Source organism: Salvelinus fontinalis, chromosome 4, assembly GCF_029448725.1.
Source record: "Salvelinus fontinalis isolate EN_2023a chromosome 4, ASM2944872v1, whole genome shotgun sequence".
In the NCBI taxonomy this organism is placed as follows: domain Eukaryota; kingdom Metazoa; phylum Chordata; class Actinopteri; order Salmoniformes; family Salmonidae; genus Salvelinus; species Salvelinus fontinalis.
The window spans coordinates 17525741-17539062 of NC_074668.1; the positions used below are offsets into that span (position 1 = coordinate 17525741).

Consider the following 13322-nt stretch of genomic DNA (forward strand, 5'->3'; position numbering starts at 1 on the left):
ATTGTTAAACTTCTCATTCGTTTCCATCTTGGTATTGTTAGACTTCTCATTCTTTTCCATCTTGGTATTGTTAGACTTCTCATTCGTTTCGATCTTGGTATTGTTAGACTTCTCATTCATTTCCATCTTGGTATTGTTTGACTTCTCATTCGTTTCCATCTTGGTATTGTTTGACTTCTCATTCGTTTCCATCTTGGTATTGTTTGACTTCTCATTCGTTTCCATTTTGGTATTGTTCGCTCAATTTCACTTATTGTGGCCTGAAATATTTGTCATTCAAAATAAAACTGTGATTGGGAATAGACAAGCTATAGACTACGACTTTCAGAATTATTCCCATTTTAAAGCTGCAACTTCAGGACAAATACGTTATTATAATATTTGGGAAACACACTTCGTAACTTGTCATTTATGATATTTCAGTTAGTTGGATTAGTCTAGGCTTTTGTCCATTTGGTTCACAATGGCAATGAGGCATTTTTTTTCTGTCATGCATGCTTCATTTCATTCTTATACTAGCCTACAAGCTTTGCTCAAATGTAAGGTTTGTTCAAAACAACTCATTTTATGTTTTCTTATCTTGCTATTGTCTGTTCTATCAATATCATGTTTTTAGCTTATTTAAATACAATTAAAAACTTTCTGAGCCTACTAGAACTGTTAAATGTATTTATTGTTTAGTCATGAAATAGCGCAGTGGGAGAGATCCAGGATGCATAAAACTGAGAGAAGCTTAATAGGTCAAGTCATATCCAGAGAGAAAAAAATTGCTTGCGGGATTGTGTACCCACATGTGCATACCACCCCAACACCGCATTGCAAGCAAAACCTTTTAGCAGCTCCCCTCTTGACAGAGAGTATATTTCATGCAATTCTACACATTTTGATAATGGTACGTAGAGAACATGTTGCAGTTTTAAAGCAATGTTGTAATTCTACACATTTTGCTTTGGGGTGGAGAGAAGAATTTTCTATTTCATAACACATTTCATGCAATTCTACTCATTTTGCTATGAGGTGGAGAGAAGTTTTTAATATGATATCTGAGTGAGACTGACAAATTCAATGGGGGCTCCCCAGGCAGTAATTTGAGTGACCATCAATGACTGACATACTGTAAGAGAAAATCTGCTGATGCACAACCAAATTTCAAAATTGTGCCTTGTGTATTCTAATATTCTATGTTGATCCGAGGGCTTTCAAAAGTGGCCGCCAGTTGCCCATCCTCTGTCACATCACGATGTCATCACCATTGACGATGGCTGCTAATCATCCCCGATAGACAGTGCTATGGTAATATACCCAACCCTACTAGGAGTGAATAGAAAGCTGTGTTACGCTACCTCTTCACTCTTCAGCTCGCCACTGTAGCTGCCACACTGCCAGGCCAGGGAGCGTGACCCGGTGGGCTCAGCCCAGGTATAGTACACAGCCTTCCCCGGGCTCAGCTTGTCCTTCTCCTTCTGACTGCTACTTACACACACACACACACACACACACACACACACACACACACACACACACACACACACACACACACACACACACACACACACACGCAACGAGAAAGAGTTAGAAAGCACACACACAAGACCACGCAAACCCCACCACTAGGAAGATGCTGACAGGCAGAAAAAAACATGGGTGATGGAAATGGGGGGTTGTGGAAAATGTAAGGCACTAGTAAGCAGAGGTCAGATCCCATTGCCATAGTCCCATCCAAGCAGCAGCAGAGTCCCACTATGAAGCAAATTAACCTGGAATATAGGGGGGAGGTCAAAGGGCAAACAGTCATAACATTGTGAAGCCGGAACTCCTCCTTGATCACTCCACACTCTGTAGTTTGGTCACTAACAATCAGTTGACTTGTGGTTGTTGAACCATACAGTGATATTAATATGTAATAAAATATTTTTTTGCATTTATATAATGCACATAATCTATTTTCTTGTGGAGTGGCATGTAAGGAGCAGATCCTCCTTCAGCACCAAAACCGAACAAAGGCTCTTCACCTGCGGTTACCTGGGGGTCCAGCTCTGACCACACTCTGACCACTCCTGAACCATGAAATGGGAACACACAGACTGCAAACACCACCGTATATGTGTATGTTTGCTCTATGGCCCATGCCATCTGCATTAGTCATTGTATGCTAGGGAGAGAATTTAAAGTTCCCCAATATATCCACCCCATCTGAGGCAAGTCACTCATTCTGTGTGTTCCTACCCCATACCCCTCTCCCTCCCTCCCCCCAAGGTCTGAGTGGGTGAGAGCCAGAGTACCCGTGGGGCTGGGTCCTGCTACCTGCGCTGGGTCTCCTCTAGTGAGAAGGAGAGTTCGAGCAGCTCGTCTGCCACGCATTTTGACGAGTCTCTCCGCAATCTGCCCGTCCAAACAAAAACCAAACAAATCCATAAACACACACAAACTCTGTCAACAAGAAAGAGCACACATTCACATTTCAGACAAACAATGTCACTAGCAAAGAATTCTGACTTAAAGCAAAACAAGTGTCAATCACAAGTCACAAACCAAAGGAAATTCATCCATGCAAACAGGGAAAATACAGACAAAACACAAAATCGAAGAAAACAAAAACCCTGTATTAAAACAAATAAAAAGTAAGTGCCAACAACAAACAAAACCGAGGGACAACAAGTAAAAACAAAAGATAGGGGTGTATCTTGCACGCAGCACAGCCTGGGAAGTTTGCTGAACCTGAGGCTGTAAACATGCAGGTTTCATTCAGAAACCAATGAGGACAGCCTCAACACTTATTTTGTACTGTTTACTTATGTCCCCATAAATAATCGCCACTATCTCAAGGACACTGCTAAAAGGAAAGTTGAGACATCCCAATTCAAGATAGACTAAGATTTATGAGGAATATAGGTTGTTTCAGTGCATTGCACCCGTTTTAAGAATAGAATGTCACCCATTTAATCAAACATATTTCTGCTTATTGCCCTGTTTACCTACCTTCCTCCCTCCCCATCCTTCCCCTCCTCCCCTCTCTCCTCCTCCTCCATCCACCCCCTCTCTCCAGTCTCTCCTTTACCTCTGGTAGAACTCCAGCGTCTGCTCCTGGGTGTGGTTGATGATGAGGAAGGGGGCGGCTCCATCGTGGTAGTCCGAAAAACGGATAATGATCGAGTGGTCTGATAGGTTCACGTCCACAATGACTCCGCCCAGCTGGAAAATACAGGAGGAAAGCCAACTTAAAAGTAGTAGTACTAGTACTTTAAGGAACCCAACTTGGAAAATGTATTTATCGCCACATCAGCTTATACAGTAGTTACCCACAAACACTCCAGTACAGTCCTTAAGTTTGTGTGTGTGTGTAGTGCAATTTCAGGCGTTACTCACAGTGTTGTCGAGGTGCAGCAACAGGCAGTTTTCTGGTTTGGTGAAGTCCATGGTTTGAGGGGTTGACTGACAGCCTTCTACCTTGATTTTGAGCTTCTTGGAGTCCTTCTCGGGCCAGAATGGGATGGCTGCCTGAGTAGCACAGAGAGAACGAGAGAAGCAAGTGAGAGAGAAAAGAGAGCGAGAGAAGAGAGTGAGAGACAAAAACAGAGAGGTCAGTTTCACTACATGGATATGCTACTGTATGCAGGGTAGGGCTCCATTATTCCATTAAAAAATTCTGTCAATTTAGGAAAATAACTGATATTCAAGCCATGATTTAAACACATTTTTACTATCAGCACTTTTCATTGCACTTCCTGAATGGATTGAATTGCATTGCATTGGGGGTTGTAGGCAGCTCTAGTTGTGGTACCTGGTGTGGTCTGGCCTTGGTCCAGTGGTCCTGGCCCTCCTCTCCCACCCAGATCACATGCTTGGTCCTGTTCACCAACAGGTAGTACGGCACAAAGCTCACGATACGGGTCAGGCTGAAACTGCTGGGGTCGATCTTCACCCCGATCTTCAATCAAACCATAGAAAGCCACAATCAACCTGAATCAATCCACTCATCATCTGTGGATTGTTCAATGTTCAGCAAATCACACTCCATGACCAATCTGAAAGTTGTTGAAAGTGTGAACATCAACCGACACTATAATTCTGCTGGTGTCACTTCAAATAAACTCCCAGCAGGTTCACTGCTAGTAGTCTTGATTCACCACCACTCACCAGGTAATCTTTGAGCCTCCCCTTGCACTTCACTTCACCATAGCTACCCACGGTATCCAGGGAGAAATCATCAGACAGCTCGCTGTCCGAGATCATCAGCCGCACCTGCCACGGGGAGAGAAAAAGGTTAGAGGTCGGCGAGACAAGCAGTAAGGATTAGGTCTTTAAGATTAGGCATTATCGTTTAAAAGCCCAGTCGTTGTTTAAATAAAAAAAATAGCGGCCCCGCCATTTGGTTTGTGCTTTGACCAAAGTCAATCCCCACCCACTACCTTGTTGTTGTGCAGAAAGTTGCGTGGCTTGAAGGAGAAGAGCAGGGGCATGTCATAGTCCATGGCGTGTTTGCGGTGGATGTCGTCGGCCTTGTATTGCAGCAGGCGACCCGTCTTGTTCACCATCCAGTAGGGAGAATGGATGGCCACCTCAGTCAGGCCCGCATCGTACTTCACATGCACCGCAATGTCCAGCTCTGCCCGCTTCCTTTCTCCACCCTCCCCTAACCTAACCTCCTCTTCATCACGCAGGGAGTGGAACACAATGAAGGTGATCTCGTCCTGGTCGCCACGGAGACCATAGTGGGCCTTCCAATCCTGCCCCAGGTAGTTGAGGAGGCGGAGTTCCAGGCTTGACAGGTCCATGACGGCGGTGTGAAGCTCTGCTGAGTGGCCGTCCATCAGTGTGATGAGGGCGGGCTCTTCACTGTCCTGTCAGCCAATCAACACACACAATATCAATCAGTGACCAATAATAGTAATGTGAGCGGGAAGGTCTGAGGATATATGATATACATATATATCCAGTGGTAGAAAAAGTACCCAGTAATCATACTTGAGTAAAAATAAAGATACCTTAAAAGAAAATGACTCAAGTAAAAGTCACCCAGTAAAATACTACTTAAGTAAAAGTCTAAAAGTATTTGGTTTCAAATATACTTAAGTATCAAAAGTAAACGTAATTGCTAAAATATAAGTAAAAGTATAAATGATTTCGAAGTCCTTATATAAAGCAAAGCAGACGGTAGGGCTGGGCGATATGGCCAAAATATTATATCACGGTATTTTTTTTAAATTGGACGGTATAATGGTATTTTTAGTTTTTGAATAATAAAAGTTGTACATTTGCCCTATGAGTAGTGAGTGATCCTAGGGTGGCAACACATACATTCTAAGTGATTTCAAGAGTCTTTCTCCATTCTGATTGTTTTATACTGTCAATTCAACTTCAACCAAAACAAATTTCAGCACTTTTATCATTTCTGCATTCAATTGCAGTGATGGAAAAATACCCAATTGTCATTCTTGAGTAAAAGTAAAGATAAGTTAATAGAAAATTACTCAAGTAAAAGTGAAAGTCACCCAGTAAAATACTACTTGAGTAAAAGTATAAAAGTATTTGATTTTAAATAAAATTAAGTATCAAAAGTAAATGTTATTGTTAAAATATACTTAAGTATCAAAAGTATAAATAATTTCAAATTCCTTATATTAAGCAAACCAGATGGCACCATGTTCTTGTTTTTTTAATTGACGGATAGCCAGGGGCACACTCCAACACTCAGACATCATTTACAAACAAAGCATGTGTTTAGTGAGTCCTCCAGATCAGAGGCAGTAGATGACCAGGGACGTTCTCTTGACAAGTGTGTGAATTTGTCCATTTTCCTGTCCTGCTAAGCATTCAAAACATAACGAGTACTTTTAGGTGTACGGAAAATGTATGGAGTAAAAAGTACACTATTTTCTTTAGGAATGTAGTAAAGTAAAAGTTGTCAAAAATAAAAATAGTAAAGTACAGATACCAAAAAAATGACTTAAGTAGTACTTGAAAGTGTTTTTACTTAAGTACTTTACACTACTGCTCAATTGCGAATTTTCACACTGTAGGGCTGCACGATATGGGAAAATAATCTAGGACGTATTTTTAACCAAATGTTGCAATTGCGATTTGACTTGTGAATTATAGCAAAACTATTGTAATCGTGGAAATAGAATAACTATTCTAATTCTATAGTTAGAATATAATAGTGGGCACTTTGAATAGTGTTGTTTGAGATGACAACGAATTAAAATGTCAGGGAGGAGTAATTGTGACATGGTAAGAACTAAAGTGTTGATAAGTGTTTCCTAGGGGACCCTATAAGCTTTGGCTATAGTGCATGTTGTTTTCTCTTAGCTACTTCATGTAGCTAACATATTCCTCTTTCATTTAGAAGATACTGTTGCACAAACAACATGCTGATTTAGGTCAACACCATCACTGGTATTATCAGGCTGTTTGCTCTTACTCAGTACATTTATTAGCTAGCTATTAGCATTAGGGCAACTTGCTAAGAAGATTTAGGGCAACTTGCTAAGAAAGGACAAACTAGCTGTTTGCTGATGTAAGAAACACAAACTACGTGTCATTATAGAACCCTAGTGGATTTATATTAAGAAGCAAAGTGAAAACAGCATTGTTGTCATGAACATTGTTGCATGTGCTGCATTGACCATGCAGACTGAACGCAAGTGTCTCGTGGTTGAGAAACATCAAATGCGCTCATTGAGTGACAGGGGGCGTGGCTAGTAAACTATACAAATTGACATTACACATGGCGTATCACATTTAACAAACCAAACATTTAAAAACCGGTACAGACGGTAAAAATCAAAACCGTTCGCTGGATTAATACCGGTATATCATAAAATACGTATCATAAAATACGCAAGATTTTCTTGTTTTTATATTTATTTACGGGTAGCCAGGGGCATAGTCCAACACTCAGACATAATTTACAAATGAAGCATTTGTGTTTAGTGAGTTCGCCAGATCAGAGGCACTAGAGATGACCAGGGATGTTCTCTTGCTAAGTGTGTGAATTGGACCATTTCCCTGTCCTGCTAAGCATTGAAAATGTAATTTTGGGTGTCAGGGAAAACGCATGGAGTAAAAAGTACATAATATGTTTTAGGAATGAGTGAAGTAAAAGTAGTCAAAAATATAAATATTAAAGTAAAGTACAGATACCCCCCCCAGAAATACTTAAATAGTACTTTAAAGTATTTTACTTAAGTACCTTACACCACTGTATACAGTTGAAGTCGGAAGTTTACATACACTTAGGTTGGAGTCATTAAAACTCGTTTTTCAACCACTCCACAAATTTCTTGTAAACAAACTATAGTTGTGGCATTGGGATAAGACATCTACTTTGTACATGACACAAGTAATTTTTCCAACAATTGCTTACAGACATATTATTTTACTTATAATTCACTGTATCACAATTCCAGTGGGTCAGAAGTTTAAATACACTAAATTGACTGTGGTTTTAAACAGCTTGGAAAATTCCAGAAAATGATGTCATGGCTTTAGAAGCTTCTGATAGGCTAATTGACATCATTTGAGTCAATTGGAGGTATACCTGTGGATGTATTTCAAGGCCTACCTTCAAACTCAGTGCCTCTTTGCTTGACATCATGGGAAAATCAAAACAAATCAGCCAAGACCTCAGAAAAAAAATTGTAGACCTCCACAAGTCTGGTTCATCCTTGGGAGCAATTTCCAAACGCCTGAAGGTACCATGTTCATCTGTACAAACAATAGTACGCAAGTATAAACATCATGGGACCACGCAGCTGTCATACCGCTCAGGAAGGCGACGCGTTCTGCTCCTAGAGATGAATGTACTTTTGTGCGAAAAGTGCAAATCAATCCCTGAACAACAGCAAAGGACCTTGTGAAGATGCTGGAGGAAACCGGTACAAAAGTATCTATATCCACAGTAAAACGAGCCCTATATCGACATAACCTGAAAGGCCACTCAGCAAGGAAGAAGCCACTGCTCTAAAACCGCCATAAAAAAGCCAGACTACGGTTTGCAACTGCTCATGGGGACAAAGATTGTAAAAACAAAAATAGAACTGTTTGGCCATACTTATGTTTGGAGGAAAAAGGGGGGGGGGGGGCTTGCAAGCCGAAGAACACCATCCCAACCGTGAAGCACGGGGGTGGCAGCATCATGTTGTGGGGGTGCTTTGCTGCAGGAGGGACTGGTGCACTTCACAAAATAGATGGCTTCATGAGGAAGCAAAATTATGTGGATATATTTTAGCAACATCTCAAGACATCAGTCAGGAAGTTAAAGCTTGGTCGCAAATGGGTCTTCCAAATGGACAATGGCCCTAAGCATACTTCCAAATTGTGGCAAAATAGCTTAAGGACAACAAAGTCAAGGTATTGGAGTGGCCATCACAAAGCCCTGACCTCAATCCTATAGAACATTTGTGGCAGTGTTAAATTCATGTTTTAACTTCTTTGGGCTGCAAGAACGAAGCCGGGTACAATATGACAACAGCCACTTCAAGTGCAGGGCGCAAAATTCAAAATATATTTTTTTGAAATATTTAACTTTCACACATTAACAAGTCCAATACATCATATGAAAGATAAACATCTTGTGAATCCAGCCAACATGTCCGATTTTTAAAATGTTTTACAGCGAAAACACCACATATATTTATGTTAGCTCACCACCAAATACAAAAAAGGACAGACATTTTTCACAGCACAGGTAGCATGCACAAAGCCAACCTAACTAACAAAGAACCAACCAAACTAACCAAGAAACAACTTCATCAGATGACAGTCTTATAACATGTTGTACAATAAATCTATGTTTTGTTTGAAAAATTTGCATATTTGAGGTATAAATCAGTTTTACATTGCAGCTACCATCACAGCTACCGTCACAAATAGGACCGAAGCAACCAGAGTAATTACAGACACCAACGTCAAATACCTAAATACTCATCATAAAACATTTCTGAAAAATCGATGGTGTATAGCAAATTAAAGACAAACATCTTGTGAATCCAGCCAATATTTCCGATTTTAAGTGTTTTACAGCGAAAACACAAAATAGCATTATATTAGCTTAATACAATAGCCTACCACACTACCGCATTCATTCATCAAGGCATGTTAGCGATAGCAATAGGCACGTTAGCGATAGCGAATATACCAGCAAAAGATATATAATTTTTGACTAACCTTGATAAGCTTCATCAGATGACAGTCCAATAACATCAGGTTATATATACACTTATGTTTTGTTCGGAAATGTGCATATTTAGAGCTGAAATCAGTGGTTATACATTGTGCTAACGTAGCATCTTTTTCCCAGAATGTGCGGATATTTTTATGGCACTCAACTATTCTGACCAAATAACTATACATAAACGTTACTAAAAAAATACATGTTTTATAGGAAATGATAGATACACTAGTTCTTAATGCAATCGCCGTGTTAGAATTCTAAAAATAACTTCATTACGACACCCAGCTTAGGTATAGCGAGAGAGTACCCAAAATATGGGCGCAAACAACTAGTACAACATGTTCGACATATATATGAAATAGCATCATAAAATGGGTCCTACTTTTGATGATCTTTCATCAGAATGTTGTACAAGGGGTCCTTTGTCGGGAACAATCGTTGTTTGGATTTAGAATGTCCTCTTCTCCAGTCAATTAGCACGGAAAGCTAGCAAAGTAGCGCGAAGCTCTCCTTCCTGAACAAAGGCACACAACGCAACACGCCTAACGTCCCGAATAAATTTCAATAATCTAATAAAACTATATTGAAAAAACATACTTTATGATGATATTGTCACATGTATCAAATAAAATCAAAGCCGGAGATATTAGTCGTCCATAACGACAGCTTATCAGAAGGCAAAACCAGGTCGCTTCACACGCTCTCCAGAAAACAGGAAACTGGTGACACGTCATGCCGAGAGCTTTTGTTCGACCCCAGATCAAGTTACACACTCCATTTCTTCTCTCACTGCCTGTCGACATCTAGTGGAAGATGGATGTAGTGCATCTATACTAATAAATATCAAGGACATTAATAGGCAGGCCCTAGAACAGAGCATCGATTTCAGATTTTCCACTTCCTGTCAGGAAGTTTGCTGCAAAAGGAGTTCTGTTCTACTCACAGATATAATTCAAACGGTTTTAGAAACTAGAGAGTGTTTTCTATTCAATAGTAATAATAATATGCATATTGTACGAGCAAGAATTGAGTACGAGGCCGTTTGAAATGGGCACCTTTTATCCGGGCTACTCAATACTGCCCCTGCAGCCCAAAGAGGTTAAGTATCCCTATATTTCTGTTATTACGGGGCTATCACTCAGTCAAGAGTGCGCATGCGCAGGAAGTCTAGTTGTCGATGGACCTAGCCTTGAGTGTAATGGCTACCTTGTAGTGTGTTCATATAGTATAGTAAACTTTGTTAAACTGGAACCTTGTCGTTGTGTCATTTTGAGTTAACATTGGTAGCAGAGGATGGCTAATAACTACAATGTGCCACCTCGCTTCGACGAGAAGAGGTCGTACGAAAGTTGGAAAAATGAACTTGGAATCTGGACACTCGTTACTAATCTGGACGCGAAAAAAGCAAGCACTTGCGGTGGTATTATCGCTCGAGGGAAGAGCGAGAGATACAGCACTGGAAATAGCCGTTGAGGATTTGAACAAGGATGAAGGTATGGGACCTTTGATCAGAACACTGGATTCTGTATTTCTTAAAGAAGAGAAAGACCGTGCTTACGAGGCATATTCAAACTTTGACAGTGTTACGACAAATATTTCAAACAGAGGTACAATAGGATGCGCAAGTCCGACATGGTTCTCCCGGATGCAGTGTTAGCTTTCAAGTTGCTAGATACTGCCTGTCTAGATGGTAGGGAGAAACAGTTGGCTTTGACTGCTTGTACTGTGCTGACTTTTGCATCTGAAGTCGGCACTAAAAATAATATTTGGTGAAAAGACGTCTGTCGCGCCAATAACAGATGGAATGCAAGTGAGTGACGCAGCATATTACACCGAGCAGCAGAGAAAAGGCGCCAACAAGTCACGTTCTCAAGACAACCAGAAGAGGGCGCCATTTCCCAGCACAAATCCACTGGACAAATATGGAAGGAGATCAAAATGTGCTATTTGTCAAAGCACTTACCATTGGGTTAAAGACTGTCCTCATAAAAATGAACAAGTTAAAATAACAGAGGAAAATGTAAACACAGAGATAGAGCAGTGTAACATTACACTGTTTTCAAATGTTACTTCTTCTGATACTGAGATTTTTATAGTTGAATCCTTAGGATCTGCTGTGATTGATACTGCATGCACACGGACAGTGTGTGGTGAAAAATGGCTTGATAGCTATGTCAGTGAACTGAATATGAAGGAAGTACAAAATATGATTGACACACCAAGCAACAGAGCTTTCAAATTTAGAGATGGGAGAATTGTCCATTCTACCAAGAGAGTTAAGATACCAGCAAAAATTGGTCAGACTAAGTGTCACATTGAAACAGAGGTGGTCCCTACAGATATCCCCTTACTATTAAGTAAAGCTTCCCTCAAGAAGGCTTAAACAACCAGTGACTCTTGAACTTACTACCTCAGGCCACTATTGTGTAAACATTTTAGACAAAGACATCACACAGAGTCCATGCAAAAATGAGATTCTGACTGAAACAGAGCACATGGAGATTCTGACAGTCACAGAGAACATGAACACAAAAGAAAAACACAAAGTATTGTTAAAGCTTCACAAACAGTTTGGACATGCTACAGTTGACAGACTTCAGAAGTTACTCAGCAGTTCAGGGAATAATGATGACGAGTTGACTGTCAAGAGTGGAAAGGACCGGGAGTAGTCATTGGTCAAGATGGTGTGGTGATATTTGTGAGGCACGGAGGCATCATTGTCAGGGTGCATCACTCAAGATTGCGGAAAGTAAATGATCAACAAGATAGAGGGGCTGTTGCTGAGAATCAGTCTCCTAATGAAAATGACAAAAAGGACACAGTAACAGACACAAACCTACCAGATATCACATCCAATGATATGGACACAAACTGACACAGGAAATGGAGCAGAGACCTTCAACCATGCCACAGGTAATACTGTTGAGCGTTCAAATGAGGAAAACATTCAACAACAGCCACAGGTGTTAAGAGAACATGGTTGTTCAAGTCTGAAAACTGGACAAACTGTTAAATACAAGGACAAAGAAAGTGGTATTCCACATACAGCAACCGTCATTGGACGAGCAGGGAAAGCAAAAGGACAACACCAGAACTGGTACAACTTGCAGTACTCTGAACCAGCTACACTTTCTGGTACAACAGGGTCAGCTGACCTGTCACTTGTATATAATATCAGAATTGAACCAATGGAAAATCGAGAAAAACAGAATGACATTCAAAATGATTATGTACTTGAAACAAAGGACATGTCATTTGACTCAGCTAAGCTAGATGAGCTCAGTAATTGGAGGAAAAATGGAGTGTTTGAGGAAGTCAAAGACATTGGCCAAAAATGCATCTCTACAAGGTGGGTATATACCCTTAAAGAATCCTTAACTGGAATAATGCCTAAAGCACGTCTAGTGGCTAGAGGTTTTGAGGAGCTGGCTGCTAAAGAACGCCCAAAAGACTCACCAACATGCGCCTCAGAGTCACTCAGATTGCTGATGTCAGTGATCTGCCAGAAAAAAATGGAAACTTAATTCCATAGACATCAAACGTGCATTATTGCAGGGAACAGAGCTGTCAAGGGACATTTACATCCGACCTCCGCCTGAAGCTAAAAGCGAAGGAACACTGGAAACTAAAAAAGTGTGTGTATGGACTGGCAGATGCATCACTCTACTGGTACAACAAAGTCAAGGCAACAATGCTGAATACAGGTGGAAAAATGTCACAAGTGGATCCTGCAGTCTTCTATTGGCTTGATCAAGACTGCAATGTGACTGGAGTACTTGCCTGTCATGTTGATGACTTTATCTGGGGTGGCTCACAGACCTTTGCTTCAACTGTGATTCCACACCTCAAAGCTGTTTTCTAGGTTGGCCGTGAGGAGCATGATAATTTTTGTTAGGTTGGCATAGAGTTTATTACAGTTGATGAAAAAATAGTGATGCAACAGGAGAGCTCTATCAAGAATCTTCAACCCATTCACCTGGATTCTTCAAGAGCCGTACAAAGGAATTCCCGTCTGTGGAATTGAAGCTGAATTGAGGTCAAAGATAGGACAAATTTTATGGGTTCCTAGACAGAGTAGACCTGATGTAATGTTTGATGGTTGCAACTTGGCATCTAACACAAAACTGTCACACAACCCATTTGTAAT

General features: G+C 40.6%; 1 protein-coding gene across 5 annotated transcripts in view; it reads right to left on the minus strand.

The window, feature by feature from the left end:
- Positions 1 to 13322, minus strand: part of LOC129853213 (intermembrane lipid transfer protein VPS13A-like) — an 81332-nt gene that overhangs the window by 37743 nt on the left and 30267 nt on the right. For 2 of the 5 annotated variants that reach the window (XM_055918993.1, XM_055918992.1), the window contains exons 47-53: positions 4410 to 4841; positions 4138 to 4242; positions 3782 to 3928; positions 3367 to 3498; positions 3059 to 3192; positions 2305 to 2382; positions 1344 to 1470 (exon numbers count right to left, since the gene is read on the minus strand). In XM_055918993.1, the coding sequence (XP_055774968.1) occupies positions 1344 to 1470; positions 2305 to 2382; positions 3059 to 3192; positions 3367 to 3498; positions 3782 to 3928; positions 4138 to 4242; positions 4410 to 4841 (1155 nt within the window). Of the gene's footprint in view, positions 1 to 1343; positions 1474 to 2304; positions 2383 to 3058; positions 3193 to 3366; positions 3499 to 3781; positions 3929 to 4137; positions 4243 to 4409; positions 4842 to 13322 lie in introns of all 5 variants that reach the window. The other 3 variants (XM_055918996.1, XM_055918995.1, XM_055918994.1) reach the window with 2 other exon arrangements.